Genomic DNA, 18,118 nt, shown 5'->3' with positions numbered 1-18,118 from the left:
CTTGGCATCATGTCGACCACTATTTCCCAACCTACAAGTGCATCATCATGCATTTGGTGCGCTAGGGAGCCGCCTTGGGCGTGTCATTTTCCAAGGTTTCCTCATTTCCACCAGCTTCCTGTTTGTCACTTCTCTAGTTTCTAACTGTCACTGCTGCCATAGCTCACTCTTCGGCCTGATGTCAAAAGCAAAAGTTCTGAAGTCCTCAGGACAGGTGACGCTCACCTAACTAGGTAAGAATGGAGATTCGTCCCAATCAGGAGACAGATGAGAGTGGCTCTCAGGTGCAAGGGTCCTGCAGTGGGGCTGTCTGCGTGCCCATCCTAGACCTGTCGCCTGTTAGCTCTGTGACCTTGGGCAGATCGTAAGTGTCTTGAAGCCTTTGCTTTGCTACTTTTCAGTGAGGATACTATTATTAACAAATTTATGAAGCTTTTCTGTATTTAAGTAATGTAACTTAGACATTGAAGGCCGTGTCTTAATGTTTTCAATAAATACTATTATTAGTTTGAGTTTTTAAATTATATATAGTATCCATGGATAGGATTTTAAAGTAGATGTAGCATTATGTAAACCTATATGCATAAAGAGTGTGCTTTTAAAATTTAGACATTAATTGGATATATAATAATAGATTTCTGGGATCAGCATCTTATTCTAAAAATAATAGAAACCTTTGTAAGGAACTTACACTTATAGTGTGTTATGTCTGTTGTGTTGCTTTATCCTCAAGGTCGCACTGTAAGAAAAGTCATAATGTTGTTATCTTACTGCTTTTAACAAAGAACTGAGACACAAAGCGATTAGCATTCTTACCCAGTCAGGAAGCAGCGTGTTTGTGGAGAGGTGGAAATGTACAGGCTGGCTGATGTTAGCAGCAGCCAGGAGATGAGTTTGATTGCTCAGATGGTGGTGGCCCGTCTTTGAAGATGTGATCTTTGAAACCACAGCAGTGAAGTGGGACTGCATGTGGAAACGTGCAAGGCGGGACTTTGAGAAGTGTCACATCCCTAGAAACTGACGGCAAGTGTGATGACTTGGTGGAAACTCCATCTCTGCTTGCTCTCTGGGCTGTCAGGCAGGGATACAGATGACTGCACTGCTTAATGTGCCGCAATGTCAAAACTTGTCTTCTAAACTAACAGTGGAACAAAGACAAGGTCATCAAAAAAAACTTTAAGACACAGTTTGAAAGGGCCACGTTTGCTGTGCTAGATGACTAAGACTTCAAGTAACTTCCCCTGTATTTGGATCTTCTGTGACGCATCAGCCTTCCTGCCAACACTCCCCTCTCTATTTTAATTTACACTGTAGTGTGTTATGTCTGTTGGCTCCCTTCATCCTCAAAGTGACACTGTGAGAAAAGTCATGAAATTGTTGTCTTACTGCTACTAACAAAGAACTAAGACACAAAGCGATTAGCATCCTTTCCCACAGTCAGGAAGCACAAGCACGTGTTTGTGGAGAGGTGGAAGTGTACACAGCTGGATAAGATTAACCCCTGAACATTAAATGTTTCATGCCAGGCATGCCTGTGATGTGGCTGCTTTTAACAGCGGCTTGTTTGATACCTGGAACCTTAAGCGCTGGTGAACTCTTGGATTTTGAAAATAAGATAAATCCGGAAGTGTGGATGAATGCTGTAAGTCTCCTACAAACTACTCTGAAGAAAAAAAGATTAGTGGGTGGTAAGATTGTAAAAGGTCCAGACCTGCTGTGGCAAAACTCTTAGATAAGAGAAACAGTTTGTAACATTTTTGTGTCAAGCTGATAAATCAGCTCCTTTGACTGAATGACTGATTATAGCCATAAAAGGCAGAACATGTTATGTCGTGTCTGTGTGTGTGTGTGTGTGTGTGTGTGTGTGTGTGTGTCCCTTTTAAATCCATGCTTTTAAACCCACTTGGATATCATGACACAATCCTATTGGCATGAAATTTTATTATCTCTAAAGCCTAGAGGAGAGTCAAAAGACAAGTAGCAAGAAAATATAGCTTCCTCAGGAAAATCAACACTAAATACACACCCCAATATTTTAGTAGATACCTTCCAGCATTCATTTATTTTTATAACGACTTATGCAATAAATTTAATTTTACAACTACCTACAGCTATATATTTTATATAATCTAGCCTCATTACATTGTTCATCGCTCTGTCTGGTTTTTCTTCTGGTGTCTCCTGAGAAGAAGGAGTTACAAATAACTATGTCCTCTACAGAGTGAAATAATCATGTACAATGGCTACCCCAGTGAAGAGTATGACATCACCACTGCAGATGGGTACATCCTCGCCATCAACAGGATTCCCCACGGGAGAGCACAAACTGGGCAGACAGGTACAGGAGATGTGTCTTTTGGGGAAAAATGATACATGACAGGAATTTAATGTTAGCTGTTCACTGGAAGGGAGACAGGGCTGTCCAAATATGTTTAAGTTACTGCAGTAGTCTTTTAATGACTAGTGAGGAAGCTTATTCTTTTCCCTCTACTTCTCTAAAGGCTCAAAGGACAAGACAGATCTTTCTGGGGAAAATCATGCTTGACTCATAGGTGTCAATGCAAAAGTGGAGTCTACTTGTTTTAACCCATTATTGGTTGCTGGGAAAAGTCAGTCTCCTCTCTATTAGAAGGAGGTTTGCTAGGTGGAGGGAAGTTGATTCCCATGGAATACTCAAAGGTGACTCCTCTAATTCCTCTAGAAGCACTGGGTCTCTTCTCTTACCACAGAGTTGGATGACAGGATATTTCCAGCAGCCATCATCAAAGGGACAGTTTGTGAAATGAAAGAGCGGGGTGTTGAAAAGGTCCAGATTCTAGGAGGAGGAATCAAACATGCCAAAGCATGAAGCCTATACTCTAAAAGGGAAAGCTAACTGCACCCTGCCTATGCTGAGGGTGAAATAACTGTGAATAAAAGAGTGTCAAAGGATGGGGTTAGCCTGTTCACTTGTCCATGTTTACCAGGTTGGCTCTGCAGCCTTTCCCTATCATGCATAGTCAAGGGTAGCCCGGACCACCAGAATCACAGTGTGCTACATTCTGCCCCTCTAAAAAAAAAAAAAAAAAAAAAAAACATGACTCAAGGGCTCCCAAATAGAAACTCAGAGTGGTGTATGGACAAAATATAGCTTTGCAAATTAGATTTAAATGCCAAGTAACCAACAGGCATATTATAATAGAATAATGGAATATCTACTCTAGGAGATGGTTATACTAAAAATAATGCAGTTACCTACATTTCAAATTAGAAGAGCATCTTAGATCTTGTTGTTTTGTTTGATTGATTGATTGATTGACTGATTGAGATTGATTGGTTTTAGTTTGGTCTTTATTAAATCAGGCAACAAACTTGAGGGAGAAAAAGCTATGGAGAGAAGAATTTTATAGAAGTGATTTTAAGGAGAGAAAAACTTGGAAAGATAAGAAGTTCAAAACCACTTGTTGGCTGTGTTGCTTTGCACATTTTTAATCACTTAAAGTTCCCAGTGGCACTAACCGTCTCCATTTAAAGATGAGACCAGGCAGCTTCTGAAACAGGCACAGAGTCAAGTACTTAAATAACAGGTGACAAACACAGAATTTAAATGTGGGCAGCCTGATGAGCTTGGGCTGTACTTTTAGCCATTAAATTGAGGTCCTAGATTTTCTGCTGTTGTTTTGATCAACAGCCTTGCTTCCTCTCATTCCCCTGAGTATTATGTCCCTCAGGAACTTGGAACTGGGCAGAAGGATGGCCAGAGTTTATTCTGTTTTCACAGTTTGCAAATGCCCCCCACCCTGTGAGCAAAAACTGAGGAGCAGGGTGAAAATCCAGCAAGGACCTAATCTGGGCCTACTTACAAGTGCCTCCTCTTTGTCCCTAAAACTAGTAAGGAACTGTATTAACCATCAAAAAGTTTGCATCATCGTAAGCTTCTTCTAAGACATGCATGCAGATGCTAATCAACAAAGAATGAGATTATGCACTAATAAATCCAATATAAAGTGAAAATATCAGGAGAAAAAAAAGATTGTTTAATGCACCTAATTAAATATAGTTCAAAGCCACAGTGCATTGTAGTGCTGTGCACTTGTAATTTCATGGCTGTCTAGGAGGGCAAGCTCACGTCTGCCCTGTATGGCTTCTAGAAACAGAGCCATATCACTCCTGCTAGCCTGAGAAGACCTGCAATCAGTTATAGTGAATACAGATTGATTTGTAACCACGGCTGGAAAACTGCAAGTCAAGCCATCACAAAGTGGTGCCTATAAATGCATACATAGAGGAGAACAGTCACTGTATGGGTGTGGTGTGTGCTTCGACTTGTGACACAATGAGGCTTAAGTTTCTGCATTGAAACTTGTTACCAAGGAGACCATTTAGAAAAGTTACTTAATTATTTAAAGGTTGGTTTGCACAAAATCTATAAAATGTTCCTCAAAATAGAAGCTATTTTTAAATTCCCCTCAGAAGTCTAGAAGCTGATGCACACACAGATAGTCATCTTAACACCATGATATATAGTGCTTCCTCTGGCAGGGGTGATATAAATACAATACTCTACACTAATATACCAGTGACAAGAGAAGAAGTGCTGTGTGTGTCTGTGTGTCTGGGTGTCTGGGTGTGTGTCTGGGTGTGTATCTGTATGTATATGTCTGTGTATGTCTGTGTCTGTGTGTGTCTGCGTATGTGTATGTGTCTGTGTGTCTGTGTGCATGTCTGTGTGTCTGTGTGTCTATGTATGTCTGTGTGTCTGTGTGTCTGTGTGTGTGTCTGTGTCTCTGTGTGTGTCTGTGTCTGTGTGTGTGTCTGTGTGTCTGTGTGTGTGTCTGTATGTGTATGTCTGTGTCTGTATGTGTATGTCTGTGTCTGTGTGTGTCTGTGTGTGTCTGTGTGTCTGTGTGTGTGTCTGTATGTGTATGTCTGTGTGTGTCTGTGTGTGTGTCTATGTGTCTATGTGTGTGTCTGTGTGTGTGTATTTGTGTGTCTGTGTGTCTGTGTGTCTGTGTGTGTCTATAATGCCCCTGGATGTAAATTTCTCTTGCTGTCTCGCTGTCTCTCTTCACGCCCAGGCCCCCGGCCGGTTGTATACCTGCAGCATGCCTTGTTCGCAGACAATGCCTACTGGCTTGAGAATTTCGCCAATGGAAGCCTCGGGTTCCTCCTAGCAGATGCAGGTTATGACGTGTGGATGGGAAACAGTCGGGGGAACACTTGGTCAAGAAGACACAAAACTCTCTCCGCAAATGAAGAGAAATTCTGGGCTTTTAGGTAAATTGCATCTAAGTAAAATTTCTGGAAAGTCGAAGGGGTTTTCTTTAAATATAAATTTGTGGCTAATGTATGTTTCAGGTCATAAAATCAGTATGGTTTCTAATATTTCCTGAAGTACAAAGCAGAAAGAAAAATCAATACTACTGGTACCTTTTTCAAATCTTTTCTCTTTGACAATCCATTTTGGAAAAAAATGGTGTAGATGTTATATTTATTTTAAAATTGTAACTGAAATTATATTCCATATTGGCAGATAGAGTAGCTCACAGTTTTAATGTCAGAACTGGGGAGGGAGGAGGATTTCCATGAGTTAGAGGCTAGCCTGGGTTATATTGTGAATTCCAGGCCAGCCATAGTTAGGTCATTGTTAAAATGGCATGATTGTACATCAAATAACAAATAAATAGACAGCAAATAGAATGAAAGAGACCCAGAGAAGGGAAGAGAGAAAGATTATATAGCACACCGTTCTAAGAAAAACTCTGATAGGATGTTTTTAAAATATTAATTAACAGTAAATAAGATTTTTTGGTATTTTAACAATTTATTTTAGTAAAATTGTTTACTTCTGTCACTAAAAGGGCAGGATGGTCCCTCATAGGCTTCCCTTCCAAAAGACCTAAGTACCAAGTTGACTTGCATCCTGCTCTTATGACTGAGATCACATCATTTTTGTACCAATTAACATCATCACTCCCTGAACAGGGCTGTCAGAGAAAAGGAAAGGAACACATAGTGTTGTTCCATCTATGGAGAAGAGGCACAACTAAGGAAACATTCTGTGTCTCTAATCTTTGGCAAGAAGCTTGGGGCTATTTCCCTGTGAGGTACTACAGCAATTCTCTCACACTTTGTTGCATCAATTTATTGATCTCCTCCTGTGTGACTTTTATAAGCTCATGGGGTACTTGATCCTACGGAACGTAATATGGCTCACTTTGTTCTCTATAGATTCTAGATGAATGTAGGATTTTGGTATTGGTATTATAGGATATTGAATACACACACATACACACTGAGAACGTCAGGTTAAGTACTTACTAACAGTCATTTCTTCCACAAAATCTAAGCCCCGCTACAGTTTATTTCTCAAGTGGACATTTAAACAACTTCTACTCAGCTAGTAGATGACAGAATAATCCTTAACAAAGAGGGATGGGTATTGAATAACAGTCATCAATAGCACAGGGGATTCAGAAGTGGGGAAAAAAAGAATGATAACAGGCAAAGGATACAGAGGGGAGTGTGAGGCGGGAGAAGGCCCACCTGAGAGAATATGCTTCGTCCTGCAGCCTTTCCTTCTGTCAGAAAGGAAACAGCAGAAATGCATACAAAGCTGCAACCGTCTGCATTTAACTGGGTGCATAATGAAATACATACCAAATAAGCAGATGGCTCAGAGTTTCTACTGAAAAAGAATCAAGCAAGTGCCTGAGTTTTAAAAGTATAGCTGTATGTATTTATAGATTGTTTCCTTTTGCAGCTTTGATGAAATGGCCAAATATGACCTCCCGGGGATAATAGATTTCATTGTGAATAAAACAGGTCAGGAGAAGTTGTACTTCATTGGACATTCACTCGGCACAACAATAGGTATGTTTACCAGGGTTAGTGTTGTCAGATCTTTAAATTGGATTGAAGTAATTGCTTGCTATTTTTAATGAATGCCCTTTCGTCTCTGTCCTATGCTGAGAAAAACCTTCCTATTCTGTGTCTCTGGGGACCTGTAGTCCACGGGCTTTGAGTGTGAAGGGCCGACCCAATCCTCCCTACTTTTGGGTCATAGTCACACACAAGTCATGGTGACATAAGTTTCCAGAAATAGTTTATGTCCAAAGCTCAGTGAGATAATTCTAATGATAAGGTTTCCAGGTGCCCTTTAAAGCTGAAAGGGCAAAGCCTAAGGCAGGAGGAGCAGTTAGATTAGAATCCCTATCAGTCACACCTGCCTCTCAACCCAGGCAGGATTTAAATAAATTAAAAAGGAGAGGCTCAAGTGTAAACTGAGTAAATGTAAACTAATTGGTCACATTTGTGTGTGATTTGAAACACCAAAGCTTGCTCTAATAAATCAGCGAGCCTTATGACCTGATTTAACATTTACAAAGTAGCTTTTAGATAAATAAAAATTAAAATGGTTTAATTTGTTCTCTGTTTTCAAGAGTAGATATCATGATTTCCTAGATATTTGGTTGTTTTTTATCTGTAACACTGGGCCCAGGGACTCAGACATTCCAGTCAAGGGCTCAGTGGTAACTGAGTGGCACATTCACCCTTTCCGCAGACATTTTGTAAGAAATCAAAGCTCTTTTTCCAAATAAAAGTTTAAATAAGACATAGATGAAATAAAGAGAGAGTTTTGAATTTGTTACTTCCACTGAAGTGTCTTTAGGAGACTTAGTCAAGTGATGTTGTGACATTTTAGGTTGGGTAAAACAGCAAGAAAAAAATGGGTCTTATAATATTTCCATATGGAATAAGTATATCCATTTATTGCCATTCCTATTAATCACCAAAAAGAGATGCTTACCTGTTCTTTATGCTTAAAGGCATTTTAAAAGCCTGGGAGAGGAAATGAGCAGGAGAAAACACAGATAAAACTATTATAAAAGATCAATAAGAGAACCAAAGGAAGCCTGACAATTACGTCATGATTATATCATATCCAGAACTTCCTGAATATTTGCTATGTGTAGGGATTTGTGTTCAGTACTTTTCCTCCCTTGATCTCCCAGACGAACCCACTGATGCAGCACATAGATTCAGAGCAGGTTCCTTAGACCTCACCAATGGGACGCAGAGACACTGGGAAAACAATAGGAAGGGAGAAAGATGAGACTTGCATCTGGCAATGTGGGCAGGGCTTACATTCTTACTGATTTTCAAAGAAAATACAGTAAATGAGACCATTAAAGCCTGTTACAACCTGTTACATTTGGACACAAACATGCTTAGTTAAAGACTTCTTGCCTTTGGTGCAGAAACTTTTTGAAATGGGGGAAGTATCCATTGTTTGGAGGTCGTTTACGTATGTGTCCATAAAGTGCACTGTCGTCGTGACAACCAAAGAAATCATTCCCACACATTTCCAAACATCCTCTGAAGGCGAGTTGTCTACCTGGTGGAGTCCATTGCTCAGCTAATTCCCATGGTCCAAACAGTGTTAGCAGTTCAGTACGTATTTCCATGTGTGTTTGTGCGTGTCTCCAACAGAGACAGAACAATGCATCTTGGGAAAGTAAATACCCACCATAGATTCCTCAGGTGCAACTGATCCGACCTTATCCTCAAGGTGACATTCCACTGCTGGGGAAGAAAACAAAACAATGCAAACAAACAAACAACAACAACAACAACAAAAAATGGAGAGCAAATGGAGACACCTAAGCCTTTCTGGTATCACTGTGGATCCAAGGAAAACATCTTTGGGAAGCCAGAAATGGTGTGGGTAGGGTCTGAATATGCAGGAAAGCATCCAGGACAATAACAATGAAATATTACTCAACAACAGACAAAAAAAACAAACAAACAAACAAAAAAAAAAAACCATGGACTACTTGCAAACAACTGTAGAAAGGACTGCTTTGTTTGTGTCTTGTGAACTGTATTTCTAGAAGCTCTGTGACCCGGCAAGCTTTTTAGAATTGTGGGTGACCAGCATCATTGTGTGCTCAGAAAATAAGGTTTCTATAGTTCACCAAACTGTAGCTGCTTTACCAGATCAGTCCTCATTCAACAGCTACTACCATTTCCTCTAGCTGAGTTAAGTTGTCTAGCAATAGTATTAGAGAAAATTTCAGACTGGTGACTCGCTAGAGCTTAAGTCAGATTGTCTTGGCAGAACAACTCAGAGAACCTTTCAGATTCATCCACTCGATCACTGCAGTAGGAAGCCAAAGTTAAATGATGCAGAAACCTACTCGCTCCCATTGATTAAAATTTTGCCTAGAAATATGGAATTTTTATGAGATTGTCTTGTCTCCTATTCTCCCAGGGTTTGTAGCCTTTTCCACCATACCTGAACTGGCACAAAGAATCAAAATGAATTTTGCCTTGGGTCCTGTGATCTCATTCAAATATCCTACAAGCATTTTTACCAGTTTTTTTCTACTTCCAAAATCCATAATCAAGGTAGGCTCCTTCTTTTGCCAAATTTTATCTCAGGATCTCATCTTGTATTATCGATCCTCATTATTTTTTTAATCTGTTTAAAATAGAAATAGGAACTTTAGACAAAAATTCATAGAAATCAGAGTTCACAAGAATGTATTTGAATGTGTGCATGTGTGTGTCTGTGCCATAGCATTTGTAGGTACCATATGAAGCTTACTAAATTCAGTCAGTTAAGAGAGGCGTGTGTAGACTTGAACTGAGGTGAGATCTACACCAGTTCATTATTTACTCGTGAATTTTAATGGTCTGTTTTGTTGGGCAAGTCAATGAGTTCACAAGACAGTTCTTCAAATTACATATGATTATTAATGCCTTGGTTTGACATCATAAAAACCCTCATTAATTTCCATTTTGCCCATATGAGAGCTTACTCTATTAAAGTACCTAGATTTATTCCAGCACCTCAATATTTTATAGTTTAAGCATTCATCTAAATACATAGTGATCTCTTTTAAGCAGTAAAATAATTGTTCAATAAACAATTGTGGATTTGGAATTCTATTCACCCAAGAGTTGTTTTGGTTTTATATTCTATTGATTTTGGATTCTCATGGCCACAAACAGCATATCTTGAAGCATAACATTAATAGTTTGTTAATATTGTCCTATGGGTTTGGAATGATGCTAAAATGAATGTGTGTGAAAATGAAACCAGAAAGCCAACTAGTCACAGTACTTCTTATAAAAAGAATATAATACCCTACTTTCTGATAGAGCTGTGGGAATGAAAGAAAATATTAGTGAGCACACAAGAAAGATATTTCCCTATAGCCAAATGACAGGTTACACACCAGTCTCCTTGCTTTGTTTTCATTGATCAGAGGTAATGTAACAACTATCTATTTTAAAACATGTTGTCATTGGTAAACTTTGACTTCTATCTATATCTGGGCAGGGTTAGCTAAATGAATTTGTTTCTTGTCCATTCATCTGCATGCCTTCCTTCCTTCTTTCTTTCTTTTGTTCTTTCGTTCCTTCATTCTGTCTTTCATTTGCTTTCCCTTGTGGTATTTTGAGATCCCCACTAAATTATCACTACAATCATTGAACTTATAGCAATCATCCATTTTCTATCTCCTCTGCCACCATACTCAGCTGAGCAAACTAGTTTGCTAAACAAAATTTGGAATAGACACACCCATCTATAAAGGTGTCAGTTTTGTAAAATGGATTGCTCTTCTTTCAGACATCAGATGTGAGTCCCATGATGCTTCTGTCTTATCACCGTGTGCATCCCCTTCTGTCAGAAGTGTCCTGCCTCTTTAAGACGTAACTCGCCAATTCATTCAACACTGGTTTTCTGTGCAGTTCCAGGACTCCCAGTTCTCTGCTCAGGCTCACACTCACAAGCCCTAGATATTTTAAAATGCTGTCCTGGTGGCATCTTGTGGATTTCATGTCTAGGGTTAACCTCTCTACTTTTGGTCATAAAGACTGATTAGTTTAGGACAGAAATACACAGCCACTGTGTATATGAGAAATACAGATAAAACCTATATTTCCGTTATTTGTTCAGTATAATCTTTCATCATAAAGTGAAAACACCCTTCATCTTTCTTACCACAATGAGAACATGGCAATCTCTGTTTAGACAGATTACTTCTCCATAGCGGAGCCCCCTGTAATCTGGAGAAGGGTATGTGGAGTCACAGACTTCTTACTACAAAGTATGGCCTTCTGTGTTTGGAAACAGATGCCTACCTCTCCTCAACTAAGGAAAATAGATGCAAATAGGTTGCCAAATTGGCTTATTCTTATAATGAAGGAAATAAAAGGTACTTAAGGAGACATCTTTAAAAGGTGTTTTTTTTTCCTCTTTATTTTCACAGTTTTTGTTTGGTACCAAAGGTTTCTTTTTAGAAGATAAGAATTCAAAAATGTCTTATATTACAGTCTGCAACAAAAAGCTACTCCGACCAATGTGTAGTGAATTTATGTCCTTGTGGGCTGGATTCAACAAAAAAAATATGAATATGGTATGTATAATAACTTTAAGTATATTTGATGCTTAAAGAATTTGCAACTTTCATTTGATTTATGTCTATCTCTTATACTACATAAATATTTAATACATAGTATATATACTATGTAAATATATACTATACAAACATAGTGTTGCAAGTCTTTAAAGGCAGATATTTGATATGCATGAAGGATTGGGTATCTCAACAGGTCATGAACATCAGAACTAGAGAAGGAAATGCTCCATCCTCTGTCAAAGTTAGGAAACTGAACGCTTCCGAATGAGTGTTAAGTTAATTCTCACATGTTTGCAAGCAGCTACAACTTACAGCAATTTCATTTTACCTCATTTTGGGATACTAATTTAAAAATAAAATTCTAGGAAAGGAGATGTTTGAGTAAGCAGTGTATTTACTACATGTGTAAATTTGAATTTGAATAAAATCCATGGCTTAGTGTGGAAAGACTAATACAGAATGGAAGAGAATGGAATCCTTACTTAGGAAGAAGTTAGACTTCTGTTTTATTAAGAACTGGTTTCCTCTTGAGAAGACAAGAAGGAGAAGGGACTGGCATTTGGGGATGGTTAGATAGCTCTCCCTGCTGGAGTCTCATAAGAATTTAGCAATTACAAATTAGAAAGAATACACAGCAGTTAAAAGGAACCCATTTCCAAAGGAGTTGTTCCCCACCCCATCTCTTTCTCCCTGGGTTCAGAGGCTATACTCATGAGGAACCACTGATCAAGAAGTTAACTTGTTCATAAGTTAAGATGTTTAATGGGTTCCCTTCATGTGGGCCCTCAAGATCTAAAGCATATGCATGGGTATAATTTGACCCACATTATTTTTACCCCTATGATCTCCATGAAAATTAAAATAATCTTGCAAAGAAACTGATTTCCTATTTTATTCTTATACTCTTACAGTATGTTATCTTGCCACAATAAGCTAACAGGTTGAGAGCATGTATAATGGATTCACTTACTTATTTGCTTGCTTACTTTCTCACTTACTTTTATGGTTTTCCGAAATGTGGTCTCACACAGTAGGTTAGATTGGCCTTGAACTCATGGCTCTCTGGCTTTTGATCCCGCCCCTACTCCCCAGTGCTAAGATTAAAGGTGTGTCCTGCCACATCTACTAGACTAATATATTTATTTTGTATATAAAACCCAAATACAATTTTAAAAATTGAGTAAAGTACTAAAGATAATAACTAACAACATGCAGACCTGAAATCTAGAATGTGTCATCTCTCTTTGGCAACCTACATGCCTGCTTTGCACACACCAACCTTGTACCTGTATATACAATTCCCGTATTTGCACATAGCCCTCCCTCTGGTTATTTTTCTCTGCACCAAGACACAGACTTCATGTCTGTTTTTTTCCTCAGGAAACATATCCCCAAATTAACCTAGGCTTACTCAGAGTCAACTGCTTCACACACACACACATTCACAGAGAAGGTTTTTGCTGGCTTTTCCAAAGCACCAATATTTGTTATTCATTCTCGATTGTTCTCTGCTTCTGAGAGACGTAGTTCCTCTCCTTAGATGACTGCTTTTACTTTCCTAGAGTCGACTGGATGTGTACATGTCGCACGCTCCCACTGGATCATCAGTCCAGAACATTCTGCATATAAAACAGGTAACATCGGAGCACCAGCCCTGTAATTGTTTCAATGAATGCAAAATGTCATATTCCACCCTCTCATCCAGATTGTCTCTAAAAGATGAGAACATCATCTCCACTTCGGGGAGATGATGCCTTTGCTGCCTCTTCAGGGTTTGATGTTCCTGGACTTCAAGAGAAAGAGTTTTGTGGTAGATAAAAAGTGTGTGACACAAATCAATCCCATTTTAAGCTAGGCCTGATAAAATATGCTCTCAGCTCAAGTAAAGGGTACACTGAGGCAAGCTGACACTTCCCCCAAGAAAGAGGTGTCTGGGATTTGACTTTTTAACGGGGCTTACTTGTCCATGAGGTTTGTCCTTCAAACCAAGAAAAGCCATCTTCATCTCTTTCTGTTGGTCAGCATTCTCCAAATTGATGAGACATTTATTTCCTTCTGGGAACCCAGCGCCATTTTCCCTCCACACCTGGTATTTCTCTAAGACTCTCTGTCATTCTCATGATTTCTACACTGAATATTCTCTCTCTAAAACATTAATTTCAGCTTTACAAATCTGATGAATTCAGAGCTTACGACTGGGGAAGTGAGGCTGAAAATATGAATCACTACAACCAGGTGAGCCACTCAGAGATTGAACTCGGCATGAGGTTTTGAGAAATTTTGATGAGAAATTGAGTGAGAACACTCCTATCTGATAACTTCTGACATTTGTAATGATAGAGTTTTTTATTATTATCTATCTGCAGACCTTTGTAATATGCAGACTTTTAGAAATGAAGGAGCAGACAAAAAGGAGTGTAAATCACTTTCACTCACTCTATCTAGAGGTGATAGATATTATATATATAAATATTTTGTTTTGTCTCAATTTTCAGCATGTATATTAACTTTACATAACTGCTACTTTTACATACTCTTGCTTCTTTATTTCAAATTACAGTAAGAAATAACCAATGATAAACTTTTTTTAAAAGGTTGAATAATGCTGGAAATTGTTTCACAACAATCTTTAGTCACATCCTAGTTAAATAAATATATGGTTCTGATGGAAACAGAACTGTACACCCATTTAGCACTAGCTTTTACTATGCCGCCGCCTTCTTCTTCTTCTTCTTCTTCTTCTTCTTCTTCTTCTTCTTCTTCTTCTTCTTCTTCTTCTTCTTCTTCTTCTTCTCTTCCTCCTCCTCCTCTTCCTCCTCCTTCTCCTTCTCCTCTTCCTCCTCCTCCTCTTTCTCCTCTTCTTCCTCCTCCTCTTTCTCCTCTTCCTCCTCCTCCTCTCTTTCTCCTTTTCCTCTTCCTCCTCCTCCTTCTTCTCCTCCTCCTCTCTTCTTCCTCCTCCTGATTCTCCTCTTCCTCCTCCTCCTCTCTTTCTCCTCTTTCTCTTCCTCCTCCTCCTTCTTCTTCTCCTCCCCCTCCCCCTCTCTTCTTCCTCTTCCTCCTCCTCCTTCTTCTTCTCCTCCCACCTCCTCTTCCTTCTCTTCCTCCTCCTGATTCTCCTCTTCCTCATTCCTCCTCCTTCTTCTTCAGGTTGGGACTGGATTTCTAAATGTTATATAATCACACTGCAGTTAAATTTTAAATTGGCTTTTCCTACAGTGTGAGCCAACAAGTTTTTATTTCATTTTTAAATATGAGAACCTCCAGTTTTCCCAGCACCATTCATTGCAAAGCTTGTCTTTTCTCCTTTTTACCTTTGTGACTGTGTCATTAATTTCTGGGCCTTATGTTGTTTTGAGATTCTGTTCTACATGTCTGTAATTTTTTTAATGTTCTAAAATAATTTATTGTGACAAAGAAGATGCAATCGAACATACATACAGAGTCATGCATTTAGTCCTTGATAAATATATGATAATGTTGACAAAATTATTATCTTACATGGTTTTAAAGATTTATTTATCTTTGTTTTACATATATAAATATTTTCCCTGCATGATATGTATATCACGTATGTAACTTCTAACAGTGGAGGTCTGAGTAGTATATTTTGTTCCTTGGAACTGAAATACAAACAGCTGGATATTGCCAGCAGGGTGCTGTGAACCCAGGTCCTTTGTAGCAAGAGCTTTTTATATAAAAAAATTATTATATTATTTTATCATTCAGTACATTTCAAATACAGCCTCCTCTCTCTTCTCTCTTTCTATTCCCTCTCCCTCTGCCCCAGATCCACTGCTCCTACATTTCCTTTCAGAAAAGAGCAGGCCTCCCAGAGATAGCAACTGAACTCATGACAAGTTACAGTAAGACTAGGCATATTGCATCAAATCAAGGCTGGATAAGGCAAGCCAGTGGGAGGGAAAAGGTCCCACTATAACTATAGTACAATTTCTGATTTTAATTTCCTTTTTAATTTCCATACAAATTTTATAGCATTTTCATCTTTCTATAAAGAAAATCATTAGAATTTTGATAAAGTTGCTTTAAATCTGTAAAGTGCTTTTGGTACCAGCTACTGTTATGACCTTACAAGAACCCTCATCTTTTACAAAATATAAGCAAACAAACTTCCCTTTGATCCATCGACGTTTTGAAATCCTCATTCTGTCACTATTTCTTCCAATGCTTTTAAAGATAGAAGTAGAAAAGGCACACTTCCCCCTCTGTTCTTTCCTAACCTTTGGAAAAATCTATTTGGGGTCTTTAACTGTTATGCAGCACTCTACTTAAAGCTACCCGTGGCTTTTAATTAGAAAACTTGCTTTTCTATTCTCACCGTTTGAAGACCTTTGTATCTATTGGAAACATTTTCCCTTGTCCTGAATTTCTATAATCTAATGCTCTGGACTCCCCTCCCCTTTATATTAGCTACTTATCTTCCCAACCCTCCTATACTATTGGCATTCTCCTAAGATTCTTTCTTGATTCCTCTTATTATTTGGGGGAATGTAGTCATCCCTGAAGCGTTAATTCAGAGAATCCATACTGTTTGTCCTGAGTTTGGTAGAACAGCCTTCAGCTTACCCCTCTCTAGTCATCTCACAGCTCATATGTTATCTATATTAACACAGAGTTCCAAAAATGGCTCTGCTTTGTTTCAAAGTTTCTAAAAGTTGCAGATTCCTTCGCTTGGCACATTGGTAAGTTCATTGCCCCTGGTTGTGGCCCACACACTGGTCATTCCCCAGGAGGCCCTCCAACACACAGCTTTACCTGTTTTCTTCATTACTTTTCTGTTGATATGACACAACACCACGACCACAGTAACTTGTAAAAGAAAGAGTTTAATTTGGGGCTCATGGTTTCAGATAGTTGGAGTCTATGACCATCATGGTGGGGAGCATGGCAGCAGACAGGCAGGCAGGGCACTGGGGCAGTAGCTGAGAGGCCAAATCTTGAGACAAAAAAACATGAAGCAGAAAGAGACAGTGACATACCTCCTCCAACAAGGTCACACTTTTGCAACTCTTCCCTAACAGCTCCATCAGCTGGAGAGCATGTTTTCAAATATATGAGTTTATGGGGGCCATTCTCATTCAAACTGCCGCACCTGTCAAAACCCACCCCACCCTTAAAAGTCTGGATTCAACACCTAATTAGCTATCTATCTTTGCGTGCATCTTTTACAAACTCCCTGGAGACAGAGATCATGCATTGCATGGGAACTCCACACACTCCCCACCTTTGTCTGACAGAGCTATGCTCACAGCAGATACTCATTTGCAGCCTTTCCGTTCATTTGAATTTGCATACTGCTAATGAAGATGTCTTTCCGTGATTACCTTTCGTCTCTCTCACAGAGTCGCCCTCCCTTGTATGACCTGACCGCCATGAAGGTGCCGACTGCCATTTGGGCTGGTGGGCATGATGTGCTCGTAACGCCTCAAGATGTAGCCAGGATACTCCCCCAAATTACGAATCTACGCTACTTCAAGCAATTCCCAGATTGGAACCATTTCGATTTTGTCTGGGGCCTTGACGCCCCTCAAAGACTCTACAGTAAAATCATAAGTTTGATGAAAGAATATCTCTAACTTCGGTCCATCAATTTTTCAATGAAAATTTGCTTCCAGGCCCATGAGAGGCTTTAGGAAAACTCCTGGAGAATGGTGAGCTTTCATCCAGCATTCACTTGCTATTGCTAAGGTGGTACTGGGACTCAGTGCTCCACCCAGGAGAGACTTGACTTGTACTGCTCTTTTCTCAAAGGGCAGTCTAAATCGGAAAGATCCGGGTGTCGTTATCCTTCTGATGAGGATCAGGAGCAGGTCTTCTTTCCAACCCAAGATGATCTAGTGAACATTTCTGTAGTAACTACATAATTGAGAAAATTGTTAAGAAAAGACTTTCTCAAAAGCTGAGGATGTAGCTCTGGTAGGTAGCTTGCACAAAGCCATGGATTTGCACCTAGTATATACACTCTCTTGTTTTTTCAAAGATTTGACTATAAGCATGGAAAGGTGGCCTAAAGAGAAAGGCTCTGGCAAGGCACTCGTTTAGACACATGTTGTCTGGCTATGACTACCTGAACTCACAATTTGACAAGACGGCATTAGAAATAAGGCACAAAAGAAATCTTAGCTCCCATCAACAAGCATAAAAGAAATTTGTAGTATGGAGTACAATCAAAAGATAAGTTTTTGGCTATTATAAATAGGGCTGCTATGAACATAGTGGAGCATGAAGATGGAATGAACCCAGATGTCCCTCAACGGAGAGGAATGGATAAAAAGAAATGTGGTATATATACACACTGGAGTACTATTCAGCCATTAGAAACAATAAATTCATGAAATTCTTAGACAAATGGATGGAGCTGGAGAACATCATCCTAAGTGAGGTAACCCAGTCTCAAAAGATCAATCATGGTATGCACTCACTGATAAGTGGATATTAGCCTAGAAACTTGGAATACCCAAGACATAATCCACATATCAAATGATGTCCAAGAAGAATGGAGGAGTGGCCCCTGGTTCTGGAAAGGCTCAGTGCAGCAGTCTAGGGCAATACCAGAACAGGGAAGTGGGAAGGGGTGGATGGGGGAATAGGGAGAGGGAAGAAGGCTTATGGGACTTTCAGGGAGTGGGGAACCAGGAAAGAGGAAATCATTAGAAATGTTAATAAAAAATATATCGAATAAAAAAAAA

At 39.2% G+C, this 18,118-nt stretch overlaps 1 protein-coding gene across 1 annotated transcript; it reads left to right on the top strand.

Moving 5' to 3' along the window:
- The first annotated feature begins 1,528 nt into the window (after window positions 1-1,528).
- On the top strand, window positions 1,529-17,005 carry LOC127677400 (lipase member N). Its single transcript, XM_052172487.1, has 9 exons — window positions 1,529-1,642; window positions 2,221-2,338; window positions 5,058-5,256; window positions 6,743-6,852; window positions 9,254-9,390; window positions 11,262-11,408; window positions 12,974-13,045; window positions 13,575-13,646; window positions 16,772-17,005. The coding sequence occupies exons 1-9, from the start codon at window positions 1,529-1,531 to the stop codon at window positions 17,003-17,005; spliced, it is 1,203 nt and encodes a 400-aa protein (XP_052028447.1).
- Window positions 17,006-18,118: the final 1,113 nt, after the last annotated feature.

The sequence above is a fragment of the Apodemus sylvaticus genome, chromosome 1 (genome assembly GCF_947179515.1).
Source record: "Apodemus sylvaticus chromosome 1, mApoSyl1.1, whole genome shotgun sequence".
Lineage (NCBI taxonomy): Eukaryota > Metazoa > Chordata > Mammalia > Rodentia > Muridae > Apodemus > Apodemus sylvaticus.
This window is presented reverse-complemented; position numbering and strand designations above follow the sequence as displayed.